This window comes from Lissotriton helveticus, chromosome 5_1 (assembly GCF_964261635.1).
Source record: "Lissotriton helveticus chromosome 5_1, aLisHel1.1, whole genome shotgun sequence".
NCBI lineage: Eukaryota > Metazoa > Chordata > Amphibia > Caudata > Salamandridae > Lissotriton > Lissotriton helveticus.
This window is the reverse complement of record NC_136065.1, coordinates 2,032,743,546-2,032,761,778: the sequence shown is the minus strand read 5'-3', so window position 1 is coordinate 2,032,761,778 and position 18,233 is coordinate 2,032,743,546. Positions and strand designations below refer to the sequence as shown.

At 46.2% G+C, this 18,233-nt stretch overlaps 1 protein-coding gene across 1 annotated transcript in view; it reads right to left on the bottom strand.

The window, feature by feature from the left end:
* The window catches only part of LOC144756213 (E3 ubiquitin-protein ligase TRIM39-like), a 173,202-nt gene that overhangs the window by 110,597 nt on the left and 44,372 nt on the right, over positions 1-18,233 (bottom strand). The window contains exons 5-6 of the mRNA XM_078645825.1: positions 12,671-12,691; positions 12,548-12,574 (exon numbers count right to left, since the gene is read on the bottom strand). Coding sequence (XP_078501951.1) covers positions 12,548-12,574; positions 12,671-12,691 — 48 coding nt within the window. The remainder of the gene's footprint in view (positions 1-12,547; positions 12,575-12,670; positions 12,692-18,233) is intronic.

The following is an 18,233-nucleotide window of genomic DNA, read 5'->3' as shown; positions in this document are numbered from 1 at the left end:
CGCAGCTCCATGATACCCTAGATAGGCTCGACAAATACACCCTGGGCAAATATCGGCAGCGCCTCCACAGAGAGAGTGATAATTCAGGGAGGCTATTGGCCTGGATTCTGAAACAGGAGCAGACCCCCGAGCGCATTGTTGTCCTTCGGGACCGTGAGGGAGAGTTGGTCTACTCAGAGAAGGCCCTCCTAAAGGTTCTCCATTCCCATCTACAGCAAGTATACTCCGCGGAGGCGGATATTTCTGAGGCCTCTTATCTCCCCTATTAACAGGGGCTACGTGTCTCGACCCTTTCGGATTCGGATCGGGAGGAGCTGGACGCACACCTGACATTGCCTGAGGTTCATGGGGCGCTGGCCCACCTCCTGGTGCCAAATCGCCGGGAAGCGATGGGTTTCCCCCGGAATTTTATCACAAATTCAGGGACAATTTAGCCCCGCTCCTTTTACAGGTCTACCTGGAGGCGTTCGAGAGAGAAGAACTCCCACAGAGCATGGCTCAAGGGGAAATCTGTATGATCCTCAAACCTGGGGGTGGGCAAGCACGACCCCTCCTCCTATCGGCCGATCACTATGATAAACACGGATATCAAAATTCTCAAAAAACTATTGGCCATCCGGCTGGCACCCCACATGGAGTATTTAGTGGACCAAGACCAATGCTGCTTCATCCCCGGGCGTAACACGGCAATGAACCTTAGACGGTTGGCCCACGAGGTGCAAAACAGCGAAGAGCAGACGGTCTTGGTCTCCATAGATCGCGCCAAGGCCTTCAATACCGTCGACTGGGGATACCGCCAAGAGGTTCTCCGGACTTTGGGCTTTGGGCCCAACTTCGCCCGCTGGATTAGAATCCTCTATAGCTCGGGTGCGTCTGGTTGGTGCAATATCGGAGGAGTGGCAGCTGGGTCGGGGCACGAGACAGGGCTGCCCCCTCTCGCCGCTACTCTTCGCTCTGGCTATAGATCAGTTTGCTGTCAAGATCCGTACAGAGCTGCAGCAGTGGGGGTATTCAGGTGGGGAACACCTGCAATGTCCTGTCGTTCTACGCGGATGATGCTTTGTTCTATTTGACGACCCCCAGAGAGGCGCTCCCGAGGTTGTTACACCTCCTGGATCGTTTCGGTGAGGTGTCGGGCTTGCGCCTCAATCGTAATAAGTCCCTTATTTTCCCATTATCCGGCTTTGGCATGGTGCCTCTGGAGGACTTACAGGAGCATGGCCTAAGATGGGAGCGCACCAGTTTCCGATACTTGGGAATACATGTGACCTCGACCGAGGAACAGTCCCTTGCCCATAACGCCGATAGGGTGCTTACGTCCCTCCGGCAATCCATACTATTTTGGAACACCCTACCACTGTCCCTAATGGGGCGGTTGGCAATCGCCAAAATGGTGATGCTGCCAAGGACGCCGTATGTCCTTCAAAACTCCTTGTGTCCTCTTCCTCCTAGGATTTTCCGGATCCTCAACACATTGCTCACATCCCTACTTTGGGCGGGGCGACGTAACAGAGTGGCCCTAAGTACCATTGTGCGCTCCTTCGAGGAGGGAGGGTTGGAGGCTCCGCGCTTCGATCTCTATTATAATGCGGCACAGCTCCTTCCGGCAGCCAGGTGGTTTGTAGACACGGACGTGTGGGAGACACGATTGTTAGCGGGAAGGGCCATGGTACAGGACCTCCGGGTGGCGTTGATGCGTGGATCCAGTGCTAATGCTGAACTCCCTTATGTGGCGAGGCATACGGCTGCAATATGGCAACGCTTTATTGAAAGGATTCTGCACTCGGCCCCATTCCACAGGGAACTGCCGATTTGGATATTGGCACCTATGATGGACATAGAGCAGCATATGTCATTTAGCGCATGGAGGGACGTGGGATGTGAGGTTCTCGCTGATCTATACCCTTCGGAGTGCTTCTTGTCATACGAGCAGGCGGAGGAGTCATTCGGCCTATGGGGCGGTCAATATCTGCATTATCAAGGATTGTGCTCAATATTGTGCTCGGTCTGGCCGCGGTGCCCGGAGATACCCCCAATGACCCACACTTTACATATCTTGCTGTCCTGTGGCAAAGGACGAAGGTTGATAGCCTTACTTTATGCGGCTATGAAACGCGATTCCGCACCCCCGGTGCCACCAGCGTGGGCGGCCTGTGAGGCGGACATAGATGCACCCCTAGACTAGGGGCAGCATAAGCGCATAGGGATCTTGACATGGCGGGTATCCTGTAATGCACGCTTTAAGCTTATCCACTTTAACTTTATGCACCGCACCTACTTCACCCCGAAATCGGTGAGTCGTTATTCAGAAGACAGGAGGGACAATTGCCCCAGATGTGGTGCGGCAGGCACGGGATTCCTACACCTGGCCTGGGAGTGCTTGTTGGTGGGGAGTTTTTGGACAGGGGTAGTCGGCCGTATAGCGGCCACTACAGGTCTTCGAATTGAACTATCCCCCTTGCACTGTCTGTTGGGATTAGTACCCAAGCCTAGAAAAAGGAAACTTCCATTTAAACTGTTGCAACTTATGTTGGTGCTGGCTAGGCGTTGAGTAGCCATCACTTGGATGGGACAGTGGGCCCCTGAGGTGGAAATTTGGCTTAAAGACGTGAGGGAATGGACCCTCGCAGAGGAAACACACATGCAAGCCACTCGGAAGGCTGAAAAATTACATGATGATCTGTTAGCATGGCGTACCATGTGTATGGCGGGTCTAACTACTGACGAACAGTCATTACACAGCGACTCAGAGGGGACCAGTGGCGAACTCTTTTCAGGACACGGGTCAGAATCTGAGGCTGAGGGAGGGGAGGATCACTGAGGGGTCACTTGCAGAATGTGCGATATGGGGCCTGGCCGATCTTCCTTCACGTTGTCCATAATGTAGTGATTTATGCTATAGTACCACATGAACTTCCGTGTTTTTCAGATGTTGTCCTAACCTGCTATGTGCCATAATGAGTCTGTCGATCTGCGACCAAATGTTATTAATGATGCCTAGGAGGGGGATGGGGGGGGGGGGGGCGGGGAAGGGCGTTCCTTGTTTGTAATTGCAAAACTGAAAAATAAAGTTAAAAAGAAAAATAAGTTACTTTCCTGTTTCTTTCCAACTTTGCAGTTCGCGAGCGCAACGATGCCCCTGGGGGGTGATTCAGGCGCTTTATAAATCCTAAGTACAAAGTACAAAAACAAATACTCACTACATTTTATGAAATTAAATGTGTGGTACCAAAAACAATTGAACTATTCAAAATTTAGTAAAAAAACAAAACTTTTTCCATACATTGTCCTTATGTTGTACCTTGTACATTTCGCTGCCACATTATTTAAGGAACATAATGAATATAATCATTTGCTTTACAGTGACTTTCTGAATGCGTTTGCGGTGTCTGGATGAAAATGATTATTAATCCCTTCCCTAAGATTTAGCCCTGATTGAAACCGAGTGGGGGAGGAAGCAGTGACTGCTTTGTTCTATGCTGAACTGAGTGAAATAAAGGTGAGAACTTTGTAATTGTTCTACCGTAAGTTTATTTTCGAAAGTTCATTGAGAATAGGGTTCAAATACGGATACTGACATATCGGTACATGTTAGAACTTGTATATCCCACACTATTGAAGGGATTCTGATAGGGAACAGAACAATGCTTGGGACCAAGTAGGTAGGGACTGAGTTACCATACCACCTCAGTACCCATGAGCCTGAGTCCAACTCGCTATAGTGTCTCACTTGCCCTCCTAGCGTAGCAATTCATCCTACGAGGAGCCGCACCTCGTTGTGCAATTTTTTGTCCATTCTGGAGTTTTAACGGCACAGTGAAACTCAGGGGTAGTGTAGACTTATGGCTCAGAGTGCTCTCACCATATAGTCATGTTATGTTCGGGGTCATCATCTATTACAGCAGTAGAAGTTGCTGTCAGCCATATTCTCTTTTTTGGACAGAAATATACCAAACTGGGCACTCACGGACTTAAGTGTATTTTATGGATATTGATGTCGGAGATATCCATGAGCATCAAACAGGAACGGTTTCTCAAAATACATTGCTTCCTGATAAAGGCTCTCAGCCGAAATGTGCGTAGGAGATTGGATCTTACAGCCATGATGCATAAAACTGAATAAATTATACAACTCTAGCAGTCTAGATTGTGATTCTAGATTACAAGCTTTATTATATATAAGAAACTGTGTTGCCATTGATTACCACTCGTTTAAGCTTTTATCATTTGCCAAATGATAATTTAAAACAAAGAAATGCATGTTGTATCCATGGACGGATAGCAAGATATTATTAAGTGGCGATTCACTGCTGAATATGGATGTATGATTGTATGGTTGAGATATGCATGCTTAACAGTATGGATGATATATTTTAAAATAATTATAAGGAAAATGCTACTTACCCAGTATGCAGCTGTTCTTGGCATGTAGAGCTGTAGAATCTCATATAATGCATAGATCGCCATCTGGTGTTGGGCTCGGATGTTTGCACTTTGTTTTTATTGGAAGAAGTCTTCCTAGTCACGAGGTAGGTGACTCCTCCTTTCGGTGATAGTGCGCATCGTCATTGACTCCATCTTCAGATTGTTTTCCCGCAGAGGGTGAGAGAATGGAGAAGTAGTAACGAATAGAGATGTCCATGTGTATGTATGAATAGTAACACGAGAACTACAGCAGTCACAGGTACCCGGGGAGGTTGGTGGGAGCATGAGATTCTACAGCTCTACATGCAAAGAACAAATGCATACTGGGTAAGTAGCATTTTCCGTTCGAGGCCATTCGTGTATTTGATACCTCTGTCTGCTGAGGAGGTCCGCAATCTGGTTGTTGACTCCTGGGAGGTGTTCCGCTAGGGGATAGATATTGTGGTCAATAGCCCACCTCCAGACGTCTTGAGCTAAGTGGGACAGCTGGAGAGTGTGTCCCCCCCTCTTGTTTCTGTATGTAATACATAGCTGTCATGTTGTCGGTTCGAACCAAGACAGCTTTGCCAGACAGGTGATCTTGAAAGGCTTTGAGAGCTAGATAGATTGCCATCAGCTCTAAATGATGATGTGGGGCAACCTTTGCTGGTGGCTCCACAGACCTTGCACTGTGTGTTGTTGAATATGAGCTCCCCAGCCAGTGAGGAATGCGTCCGCTGTCAGTACTATCTGTGGAACCGGGTCTATGAACGACCGTCCTTTTGACAAATTTTGTGTGTTCCACCACTGTAGAGGGCGATGAGTACGGCTGCTTACCAACACTAGATCGGCTAACAGACCGAGTGACTGGTTCCACTGACTGGCTATGCATTCCTGAAGTGGATGCATGTGAAGCCTGGCATGGGTCTCCAGTCAGTAACCAGAATGGATAATTTGTAGAACCCATTTGTCTGTTGTTATTGACTGCCACTTTGGTAGGAAATGTGACAGTCTTCCCCCGACAGGTGTTAAGTGGTCGGGGGAACTATGGGCAAGTCACTGCTTTGCACTGGAGGGGAAGGTACGTGTGCTAGAACCTTTAACTCTGCCTTTGCCGTTGTTCCCTCTGTAACCCCCTTATCCACTCTGAAGTAATTTTTAGAGCCTGAGGGTTGGTTATTGCCCTCATAGGTGGATGCAGTTTCCGAGGTAGTACTTTTGGACCCGCTGCTTCGGCAGATTCAAGTCCAAAGAGGTCCGGAATGGAGCCTGTGTGTTGGCTCTGCATGTCATGTCGTCGAGCCAGATGGTCGCAAAGAGTCTTTGTGGAGCAGAAAGCTCGGCACGCGTCACAGCCCTGTTCACTGTGTTCTGGTGACAAACACAGGTTGCACACTTCGTGTGAGTCGGTGCGTGGGTATTTGGTGTGGCACCGATGACAGAATTTAAAGGGAGTTCGTTCCATTGACTGCGAGTCGAACTGGAGGATAGGCCCGAGGCCTAGCACAAGCTCTCCGTTCAAAATAGGGTTTTTATCAATAAACACTATATGCAGAGAATGGAAAACCTGATCCTGAACAATACCGTAGATGGTGAGTGTGCTACGCACCGACGGAAACCGAAGGATCAGCGTTGAGCCGGAGCGCAGTGAATAACATCCGAACCCGATGGCGGAAATAAACAATCTGAAGATGGCGTCAATGTCCATGCGCACTATCACCGAAAGGAGGAGTCACCTACCTCATGACTAGGAAGACTTCTTCGAATATAAACAAATTGTAAAAATCCAGGCCCAACACTAGATGGCGATCTATGCATAAGCAAGTTATCTACAGCTCACATGCCCCGAACAGTATATTTTGTATATGAATGAAACATCTATATATATATTTTTTTTATATAATAAACATTCTGTATTTGTCTATAATTGGAGTTGTTTGGTCACTGGTCCAGCTTCCCCAACATCTATGGAGCATGATATAACTGCTGTTGAAAAATATAGTTACCAGGAGTTTTTTAGTGCCATCACTTGCCCTCCTAACCCTACCCAAAGAGACAAGTGAATTAACACCCCAGAACACAACACTCCCGACCCTCTCAGGGAATGTGGTAACGGGGCACTCCCTTTTACTCTCACATTCATGTCCACAATAAGATATAACAGAGACACAAAGGAAGTTTGAAATCTGCTCCAGAATGCAGCATTCGTTCCACAATCAGAAAATAAATGCCTAGCAAAAATACCATCAGCGTAGTCAGTAAACCATATATTATGAAAAGCCTTGTCATATTATAAGACAGATTAGCCTAACCTCCCTCCCCTTATACAGAAGCAGAATGATTATATAACAAAGATCTCTGAGATTAGTAACGGATCTCGTACCCTAGCATACACAGGTACACGTTCTACATCTCAGGTATAGCTGTGATCTTCTCTAAGAAACTCTTTCTCTATATGTGTGTTACATTACTGTGCATACCTACAAGACAAGACTCATATGCTCACAAAACACAGATGCTCTCCTGTGTTGTGTCTAGGTGCTAGTGCCCAACCAAAACGAAATAACGGGGAAAAGGGACATTGTTGTTCGACCTTGTCTGCTATTTTCAGACTAAATCCCAGGAAAGAACAGAACGCAAAAACTGATGCAAGTTCTGTGTGAAAGTACAATGAGGCCCAAAAATAAGCGCGTTGATATAGTAACATGCGCAAAGCAAATGCGGTCTGTTTCATGCACAGTTAGGCTAACATAGGGAAAACTAAAATGCGCCATGCACTGAACACAACACCACCTCGGATTACTAGCCATTATATATTATGCACGTCCCCTCTAAACTTCCTGGTCCTCTTGTCCCAAAATTGAGGCTTGGTTTCCAGTTAGTGAATTGTCTACATGGAGGTACTATAAAGGGATAATATGGGTTTAAAGAAGCTTATGACTATTAATAAGAATATTAATGAGAAGTAACCTAATAGATTGGGAGATGCATTATAAAATTTATCTTTACACAAGCAAGAAGTGAGCTGCAGACCAGTTATCGCCTGGTCGAATATGAATATATGTGGAATGCAATCTGACGTTTCTTGAATGATAAAACAATATGGGAATGTATTTAATTTTGTATAAAAGTGTGTTTTCAGAGAATATACAATTCAGTCCTTGAATTAGGTCCTGAGAAGGCCATAAAAATATAACTGGCCGAAACACATCCACGCTTTTTCCAAGAGGAGCTACTCAATTAAATAGGAGTTAAAAAAGACACTAGGATTGAAAGACTTGTCTCTGAATGGAATGACCAGGCCCCGCTGTTACCTCTTGGTGTGAATTTTGTGATATATGAAGATACATGGTGCACCTTTTAGTATTTATTTTTGTAGTTTATAGAGCGCACAGCTACCCCATAAGGGGTGTCCCGGCGCTAGAACCAGAGCCTCAAGGGAAGAGGGAAGGAGTGGAAGCAACACAATGGGAATCAGAGCCCGGAGAACAACCAGGTTTTTAATCTGGCACGGAAAATGTTCAGAAGGACAGAACCTAAGATCGATAGGGAGACGGTTCCACAGTTTAGCAGCGATAACGCTGAACCCTCTGCCGCCCATTCTGGTGCGTCGAAAGCGAGGAGAGACCAGAAGACGGAGGTTGTTAGATCTCAAGGATCTAATGGAATGAGGTATGGACACTCACTTTTTCAGGTAGTTCGGCCCGAGGTCGTTGATAGCTCGGAAAGCGAGGGTGAGGATCTTAAACTGAATGCGGCTAGCAATGGGGAGCCAGTGGAGCTCCTTACGGTAAGCGGTGACTGACTGGCGGTAGAGGATGTTTCCGATCAGTCTGGCCGCCGCATTCTGAACGATCTGGAGTCGATCGATTAGATACTGAGGAGCGCTAGCGTATAAGCTGTTAGCGTAGTCCAGGTGGGAAGTTATGAGGGCCTGGGTGACTGTACGGCGGGCGTCCAAGGGGAGGTAGGGAAGTATCTTCCTGATCATTCGAAGTTTCATGAAGCAGGCAGAAGTGACCTTGTTGACTTGGGATTTGCATGAGAGAGAGTCGTCAAACTGAAAGCCTAGGTTGCGGGCTGCATGAACAGGGGAGGGAGCGGGATCAAGTGCAGTGGGCCACCACAGTGAGGGGGGGATAGGGTTTTTCTGGTTAAAAAACATCACCTCTGTCTTATCCGCATTGAGTCTTATATGATTGTTAGTCATCCAGACGCGAATGCCGTCAAGACATTGGCGGAAGTTGGCAAATGTGGAGTCCGAGTGGTCACTGAAGGAAAATATCAGCTGAGTATCGTCAGCATAAGAGACCACCCTGACTCCACAGGACTCCACCACGGCGGCCAGGGGTGCGAGATAGACGTTGAAAGACAGAGGGCTGAGGGCAGAACCCTGCGGCACGCCATACAGCAGGGGCTTATCCTCTGATTTAAAAGGCCTGAGCATCACCCTCTGACTTCTTCCAGTGAGGAAGGATTCAATCCAGGTAAGAGCAGTGCCACCGATGCTGACCAGTTTGAGACGGTCTAGGAGGATAGAGTGGGAGACAGTATCAAAGGCGGCGGATAGGTCGAGGAGGACAAGCATGGCCTCCTCGCCCCTATCCACACATTCGCGAATGGTCTCAGCCACTTCCAGAAGAGCCGTCTCCGTGCTGAAACCCGCACGAAATCCGGATTGCGAGTCGTGCAACAGAGAGTTGTTCTCCAAAAACTCCGTTAGTTGCAGTTGCACGGCTTTTTCCAGGATTTTAGCGGGTTTGGGGAGGAGGGAGATGGGACGGTAATTAGCAAATATAGATAGGTCGGCGTCGGGCTTTTTCAGGATAGGGACCACCATTGCTTCCTTCCATGAGGTAGGGAAGAAGCCATGATGAAGGGAGGCATTCCAAATGGAGAGAAAGGAGTGGGCCAGTGAGGGAGCCAACTCACCCATGAGTTTGGCAGGGATAGGATCGGAGGGGGCACCAGATCTGCATTGGGTGAATAGCCTGAGTGCGGACTCCAGAGTCAGTTTGTTGAAGGACTGTAGAGAGGCGGGTCTAGGGGGTCTAGTGTTGGGGGACTGGGGGGGTAACCCATCGGGGAATGAGGCGGAGAGTTTCTTTATTTTTTCCAGGAAGTAGTCCGAGAGTCCATCACATAGTGCCTGGCTAGCGGAGTGCTGGGAGGCCCTGGCGGGGGGGTTGATGACATTTTTGACAATGGTGAAGAGGGTCTTAGATGAGTTCTTGGCGTTGGCGATTTGTAGTGAGAAGTGATCTCTCATAGTTGTTTTTTTATTTTTAAGGAAATTTTTCAAGGCGGATTTGTAAATGGCTTTGGCTTCAGGGTCGTAGTTCAGCCTCCACTTGCGTTCAAGTACTTTACATCTACTCTTTTCCTCACGGAGGGTGGTAGAGAACCAAGGCGCAGAAGGGCGGGACCTGGTGGAGGAGATGGATTTAATGGGGGCGATGGAGTCAATGGCTTGTATTAGTGAAGTATTGAGCCTGGAAACATTTCCGTCAATGTCAGTGGAAAGGGGGTCCGGGTCAAAGTGGAATAATGGGTCTAAGGTGGCACAGGTGACCTTATGCCATTTTCTCCCCGGTTCTTTTCTGGGTACCAAAGGGGCAGGTATCGAGCCCATTGTAAGATCAAAAGGGATAAGAAAATGGTCAGACCAGGTGAGAGGGAGGGAGGATAGGACTGTGATATTGGGGAAGTTGGCAAAAATTAGATCAAGGGTGTGTCCAGCTCTGTGAGTAGGGCCCTTGACTAGTTGAAGTAAATTCAGACTCTGCATAGTTTCTGTCAGGCTACTCGCTTTTGGACAGAGAGAGTTATCAACGTGAAGGTTGAAATCACCCAGCACCAAAAAGTGTTGGTGTTTAAGGGAGAGATCGGCCACCTGGTGAATAAGTGCAGTAAGAGAAAGAGTGGGGGCGGTTGGGGGATTGTAAACTAATATACCCACCAGTATTACTGCCGCGGAGTCCGAGACAGAGAAGTACATGGCTTCTATAATCCCGATATTAGTCAGTTTGGTGGTATTCAAATGCAAGTGGGATCGGAGTATGATGGCTAGCCCACCTCCTGATTTGCCACCAGCTCGATTGATGCCTTTTATGGTGTAGCCTGGCGGGGTGGCAAGGTGAATATCAGGGGTAGAGGAGTCAGTAATCCAAGACTCGGTGAGAAATAGGATGTTCCAATCCTCAGAGATGATAGACGTCCAGATCTCGTTGGCATGGCGGGGTAATGACCTGCAGTTTACCAGGCCCGCTTTCAGCGTCAGGGGGTGAGACAGGCGGTTAGGCTTGTTAGATCGGGGAGGGGGACGGAGGCTCCAGGGCGGGAGCGTAAAGTTGCAGTGAGGGCAGTAGAAAGGTGAGTCCTCCAGGTAATCAGGGATACAGCGTGTGGTCGTAGAACAGGTTGTGGGGTTAAACAGGAGTAATTCGGATTTGGTCCAGCTAGTGCGGACAGAGACAGCAGGACGGGCAGGGGGACTGGCCCTGGGCACGGTCGAGGCGCGGACAGGCGCAGACGGGCTTGCCTTAGGCGCGCCTTCGGCGCGCAAACGGCGCGCCCGCTGCGCGTACGGAAATGACACATGCTTTTGGCGGGAGGGGAGGGGCGTGGCCTCCAAGGGGGCGTGGCTAAATCGCACGCCGGCAATGGCGCCGAATTTGTTTGTTTGTGGACAAACCCGCTGTCAGCGCTGGGGCAGCTGAGCGGAGATTATGGCGGTATCAAGTCTTTAGTAGCAGGTAAAGAGTGCTTTTAAAATCAGCAAGATAAAGAGTGACACACAAAGAATAAAAACAATTTTGCTCTAGCTCCCGGCTTTTCGCCTCAGGAGGATCAGGGTTCTGGCAGGCAGCGAGAGGGTTTCCGCTTAAATACCTGGGCAGAAGGGGGCGTGGCCTCCAAGGGGGCGTGGCTAAATCGCAAGTATGCTTATACAAGGGCAATATATTTAATACTTCTATATATTGTGTGTATATATGTTCACAATGTGGAAATAAATAACAAATGTAAAATACCTATCTACATAGTGTTAGTGAGTAGATTTTTTAACTTGTAAGGAAATAACTGAAACTGTGCTCATTAGAAAAATGTAAATTATATAGACAAATGTATAATGCCAGAGTAACGATTGAAAGATGGTTTGTTTAAATCAATAAGATGTGTGGCATTTATTTGGTTGATTAAAATATCGTATGTGTGTCTCATTGGTTCCCAATGCATAGTTCATGGTTGCAATAACTAACTACCTCTGAAGCCGCATTGAGCTTGGTCAAGCCATGGCATGTGCTAGGCATGGCATGCTGCTCTCATATGCTGAACGATTAAACTCTCTAATCAATGCACTTTTTTCATAGGATGGCCATCAAAGTATAGATGGTTAAAACAAATGTTAGATTTAGAAAAAAAAGGCAGCAGGGGCATAGTGTCTCTTCAAGAAAGAGGTCCTAATACAGATACCACATCATGCCCAAGACAATCTAACTAAACTATTCTGCCAGCAAACGTCACTAAATTAACCCCTAGCTTAAGAACTCTCTTGAAAAACCAACAAACTACTAGAGCCCAAAGTGATCGTTGCTCAGTACGCTTATGTACCAACAGAACCATGGAACAAAAACATCGATGACAACCTATAGGGAACCATTACAGCTCAGAAACAATTGTTACTCCCCCTCTTTACCTGTTTTCAACACCTGCTCAGGAAAAACATAACACTCTCAGCAAAACACATTTTTAGTTTAATCTATTTGGCAACCTTTGCAGAAAAGTTCTTTGCTTCAGCCACACAAATTAGGTTATTGATATGTTGGTAAATACTGAATCCAAAGTTACAGAGGCCTCTGGCCCTTCTCTTTCTCTTGCAGTGCCTGAGAAATGTTCTATTGTTATTAGGTGATTACAGTAAATGTCAGGTTGTCATGATCCCTCCTTGTGGCTCAGAAGGACTCCTTATAAATCACACCTCTATCCAGTGACTGCATGTGATGATTCCTGGTACATCAAGTCAGCCCTGTGGGTGATTCCCAAGTATGCCATGTCATAGCACTATAACCAGAACCCAAGTGCCAAATTACAGAAGTCAAAGTGATCAAGAATATGTTTCAGTGACTCAATCAATTTTACTTACATTCACCAGGTTTGATGTATCTGCACACTAAAAGTAAGAAGAACATAGAGAGTCTGTAAACTCAGACCAATTAATTGGTAATTTGAATACATGATAATGTTTGACACTATTTATTAAACTTACCCAGTTCTGCGGGAAATGTTCCTGGAAAAATAAAACAAAAAACACATGGTCGGTTAGATCCCAATTTCTAAGTATATTTTCCCAACACTTGAAACCACCCTTCTAGCCTTCCCTTTGTCCACTTTCTCACTCCTGATAACTGAGGGTGATGGTTTAGATGAGTCCACACAGCAAGATGTACCCTGGAAGAAGTAACAATCCAACAAGGTCATATTTACATTGACTAGCTTTGCAGTTTGAGTATGGCTTAAGGAGAGGAATGATGCAAATTAGCTAAATCATCAAACAGTATATGTTCCAGAAATCACAGTTGTCCCTGACAATGTGGGGCTGATATTCACTTAGCCAGTGGCATTCATCAGGATGTAGTCACCCTCCCTGCTTCAACAGAATAAACACAAAGAAATGTAATTTGTATCAAACCGCGTGTGGTCCTTAATGGACGACAATAGTATTTCTGAAAAAGAAATCATAGTTCACCTCAATGTTAAACATTTTTTATATTGAAAGATGCCCATTCCTTATCAAATGATCTAGAAAAAAACCTCACTGGTGTAAAAATTGAGTCTGAGACAGACTCTCTCTTGTCTAACAGGAAGTCAGTTCTATTGTGATGGTTGTAAAGTATCTGCCAGATAACTGATAATGCTACGGAGGTTACAAAAAACACACTAAAACAACCTGGCAACACAAAGATGTAAGGATGTAGCCTTACGGCTAGATCGGTCGACCTCGAAGCTGGGGTACCGGGTTCGAGTGTCGGCAAACAACGCTCAACATCCTGTGATTCTGGGCAAATCACACTGAATGTGTTCTTCTGTAACGAAACTGGTTCTCATGTAAAGCGCTCTGATGCCTGAAGTCTCAGGTCTAGTTCGCGCTATTTAAAACTCTAAAAAAAATAAAAAAATATAAAAAAAACAAGATCCAAACTTAGATATATTTCTGAAGGATATCACCTAGTTAAACAATTTGGTTATCAAACAAAAGACAATATTCACAGCCTTTGACGTTGTGGAAAAGTAAATTTTGCCATGTTCTGTGTCCCTACGCTTCATCCATCATATGTTATGTGTGCATGACCAATATGCATATGTTATTCCCCATGTCTGATTAATGACGCAATTACAGTTGTGTCCACCTCTGGTATGTCAGTTTCCAGTCCTCGTGAATACTACGAATATCAGGCCTATGTAAAGTTATGTTGCCACGTTTCTCAGTGTGCACGTTATTCCATTATAAAGTCCCCGTTTCCAGGCCTCAAAAGGGCCCGGACATCAGATTCAGCTCCTGTCTCCTGAAAGCCTCGCTGAGGAGCGATACAGCCCCCACCTGTATCCTCGACCCTTCACTTACTTCCTGCCTCGCAGTGCCCGGTGCAGCTTGGCTCTGCCTCTGAGTCTGCCAAGAGTATGTTATGATTCCAGCTATCAGTTCAGTCCTTCTTCTCTGCATTCCTAAGCTACTGAACTGCATCAATAGTTTCCGTCATTGTCTAGCCTATTCGGCTCCACGTTAGAGAAATACTGTATTAATGGTCATTTAATATTCTTCATCACGCACTACATGTAGAATAATGCATGGTCCAGTCTTAGAATCAAGTTAGCTTTTCCCCTCATGACTTCTAGTTTATATCAACATGTTCCCTAAACATTAGATACCAGATAGGGTTTAGGTACATGTCGCTCCGACCCTCCAGACTCTAGTCTCTGCTCCTAGCACAGAGTTCGTAGCCCCCAGCTTCTCCTAGTAACACGTCATTGCCAGTTTTCGCGCACCATTAGGTTAGAGGTCCCGGCTCCTTAGGTAGCCCCCTCCTATGTTTCCGCCCATTCATGACATATTCTGTTACGTTTGCATCACATGTCTATGTATACTCCCAGTTACACCTCTTTTTACTGTTATCTTTCGCGACTGCTACGCGTCACGCCTTCTGCTCCACCCACTGCTACGCCTACTGCAATGTAATGCTATGTGTTTGCGCTATGTATATAAGTTGATGTATTATTATTAAAAGTTAGCGCGCTCATCCCAGACCAAGCCCCAGCAGCTGCTGGGTCATCCTATGCAGGTTGTCCTGATCCTGTCCTTATGCTGTAATAAACCTGCAGAAACTCCTACTACCTCGAATCTTGACTCTTATTTTATTGAGCTATCTGTTATTCATTCATTCATCCAAAAATAGATCCGGTATTATTTATTTATATACCACATAATGGCGCCCGAATAGGGACTTGCCCTTTCCCCACGCGTCGGTGAAGCCACGCCGACCCCCTGACCCTCTGCAGCCGTGACGGAACCATACCGGCCACGTGCAGATATTTCTGCTTCAAGTATCCCTCAGGCCCACGGAGGAGACGGAGGAGGCGGTCCAGCATCCGAACGAGACGGTGGAGGAACGCGGCGAGTCCCGACCAGAGCCCAAGCCGAGAGTCCAAGGTCCGAGGTATCCGGAGGCCCACCCGTAACTGAAGTCCGAAGCCCGAAGTTCGTCGTCGTAGCAGTCCAGTCCCGTCCGAGGCCTTCCGTTCCGTGCTGCCCGGTGAGTACCATTGCTGGGGTAGTATCTAGACAGGACCAATCTAAATTGACTCCTGGTCCGTGGGTTGGTGGTGCCCAGACTCACAAACGAAGTGTCCACTTCGGTGGATGCGGGTTCTGACGTGTCTCTTTATGAGACCGGTAAATGTCGTACTGTTACAGCAGTGCATCCAGTAATTCTAGTCTGTTCCGTTCTCGAGAAAATCTGTTCTATTTCTGTTCTCAGTATTCCAGGTAATATTCTGTTCGAACTGTTATTTATAATGTTCTTCATGTATTTTACTGTTGTGGTATGAGTGCGATGTGATTTCGTGTTTTTATTGTGTATTGTATTGTGTCCAGATTACAGTTCAGTCATGCCTATATTTTCCAAGTTACGTCAGTTAAAAACTAGAAAGGGTCTGTTAGAGGAAGCGGTTCCTGTCCCACCGAGGGACAGTCCAGGTCACTTTATGTATCAGAAACATGGCATAAGCGCCATAATGTATCTAGATTTATGGGTAGAGTATACCAAACAGTTAGAAGAAAAGTATAGATGGCCCGTATCGGGTACATGGGATGCCGAATGTATCATGCGAGTAGAAGAAGCATTATGGAAAAAGAAAGCCAGACAGTCACAGAAAGATGCCATCGAGTTATGGCGCAAGGAAGCTCATAGAAGAACGGAAAAGGAAGTCAGAAAGTCAGAGTTAAGTAGAGAATCCCAAGAACGAGCCCAAGAAAGAGAATTAATCGAGATAGGTGAACAAGTCAAAGCCGAACAGTCAGACAGACAGAGGCATGCCCTTATTAAGGGTATGTATCCTCTCCTTGCCGAAGGTTTGCCAAAAGCGACCCCAGAGGCATCCAGTAATTTCCCGCCGCCATTAGTTCCGACCAAGCTACGTCACAAACCGACCGCAGCTGATATTTTTATTTCGTCCTATTTGGACGACACAGTCCCCGAATATGCAAATCCTGTTCGCGCTCCGCCAGTCCCTGTAAATCAGGCACTTCCTGCTCTTCCAGACACCGGAGTACCTGTTACGGTACCCCCGGTCCAGCCCGCCATACAAGTCCAGCCCACGTTACAATTACCGACTCTGCCAGGACGAAGAATGTCAGTCGACGATTCTAGTCTAGGGGCCGCAGGAGGAGGTCTTCCTCAAACCCCGCCACCACACAAGCGTTTAACATTACTCGAATTACATGCTCAAGCGTTACAGCGCACGCCTAAACATCAGTCTGTTACAGAAATCAGGCAAACCCTTAACGAATGTGTCTATGATCCAGTTCCAGGCGAATATAATATGGTTTTATATTCCTTACGTGTAAGGAGAGTGACCGAGTATCTAGTCACCTTGCCGAATATGAAAGAAGATCTAGACAGAATATATCGTTTCATCCGTACAGGGGATGATCCAGAAAGTATTGGCGAGATTATGTCTCAAAGGAAAGCCGAGATTCAGCTCATGATATTAAAGTTCCTGATCAATTGTCTAATAAGAGAACAAGATTACCCGTCTAAAGATCCCGCCGAAATGAGAATCCTGACAAGGTGGAGTGATAATATAGCCGAGGGTAAGCACAAGACCGTCGGTGCCATGGAGAGTATGTACAAGAAAATTCGTAAAGAAATAATAAGGTTACACGAACAGCGTAAAGCAGCACAAGTAAGCGAGAAAGAAAGTATCTCTGATCCTGAAGAGGAAGACGAGAATCCCGCCAGAATAGCGTATGTAGGAAAATCTAGATTTTCAGATCGCCATTTACGTCTAGAACACAAGTCTATTTTTCATCATCCAGCACCAGAACAAGGTTCTCTAGAACAAGTATTTCAAGCTACCGATCACATTCTGAAATCACGAATCGGTTACAGTGAATTAAGTACCATGCATGAACAAGAACTAGCCCGATCAGCAGTCCGATGGATTACTGATTCTACCACTTTTCCAGACGAAATAGTGGCACAAATGTTTCTAAAATTGCCCCCAGCCGAGCAACGACTGGTGGGTATGTATATGATCCAGCACCTCATTACTCTGTATGAGGGTCAACATTCTGATCCAGGCCCGTTACATGATGTTCTGAACGAGTTACTCCAGTATAGATGGAGAGGTCTAGGTACCGATTTAATTAGTGTCATTCTAGAACAGCGTCACAAATACAGAACGTTTCTGAACCCGCATTTTGTTCATGTCTCACCCCCAGAAAGTAAACCATTCTACATAGACAGACAGAATCCGTTACGAGAAGTCCACCCAGTCCAAGGGGCGGGTGGCGTAATGCAACGAGTGTTTGTATACACTCCAATATCAAAGATGGAACTTCTTGAAATGAAGAAATTAATTCCCTGTCATGACAAAGATCCAGCAGGGTTCCATAGAGAATTAAAAGACATGCTCCGTATGGGAGAATACACTTACCCAGATATCATTAAAATGTTAAAGGTCCTGTTACCCGCAGGGGTATATGAAAAGTTAAAAGAAAAAGAATGGGAGGTGGGAGAGAAAAAGATCGATTGGGCAGCTCTAGAAGCTGAAGACAAGGCACGAGTACCAGGTACCGGTCTTGGAGATAAATGTAAAGATTTACCAGAATTATTGATTCAAGTTTTACCCAGATTATTGACAACTAGGAAGGAAGACTGGGATGCAATCTCAGCCTGTAAACAGAAACAAGATGAAGATATTAGTGATTTTTATTCTAGATTTGAAAAATGTTTTAGTATTAACAGTGGTCTCAAGACAAGTAGTGAGTCATACCCTCACCTTTTCGTTACCAAATTAGTCGAGAATTCAAGTCCACAAATTAAAAATCGAGTTTTGAAAGTCGAAAGCACCTGGCAAGCAAATACTCCGTCCCAGATGCTCCAGATGCTCCAGTATCACCAGAATAGAATCAGGGAAGAGCAAGAACACGAGAGAAAACGTATGAAAGACACGAAAATGAAAGTGCTAGTTGCACAATCTGTTCCTCAAGACAGTCAGAAGAGGGGTCCGAATCAAGCCAGTCATCCTGCAGCTCCCGTTAAAGGGAACTG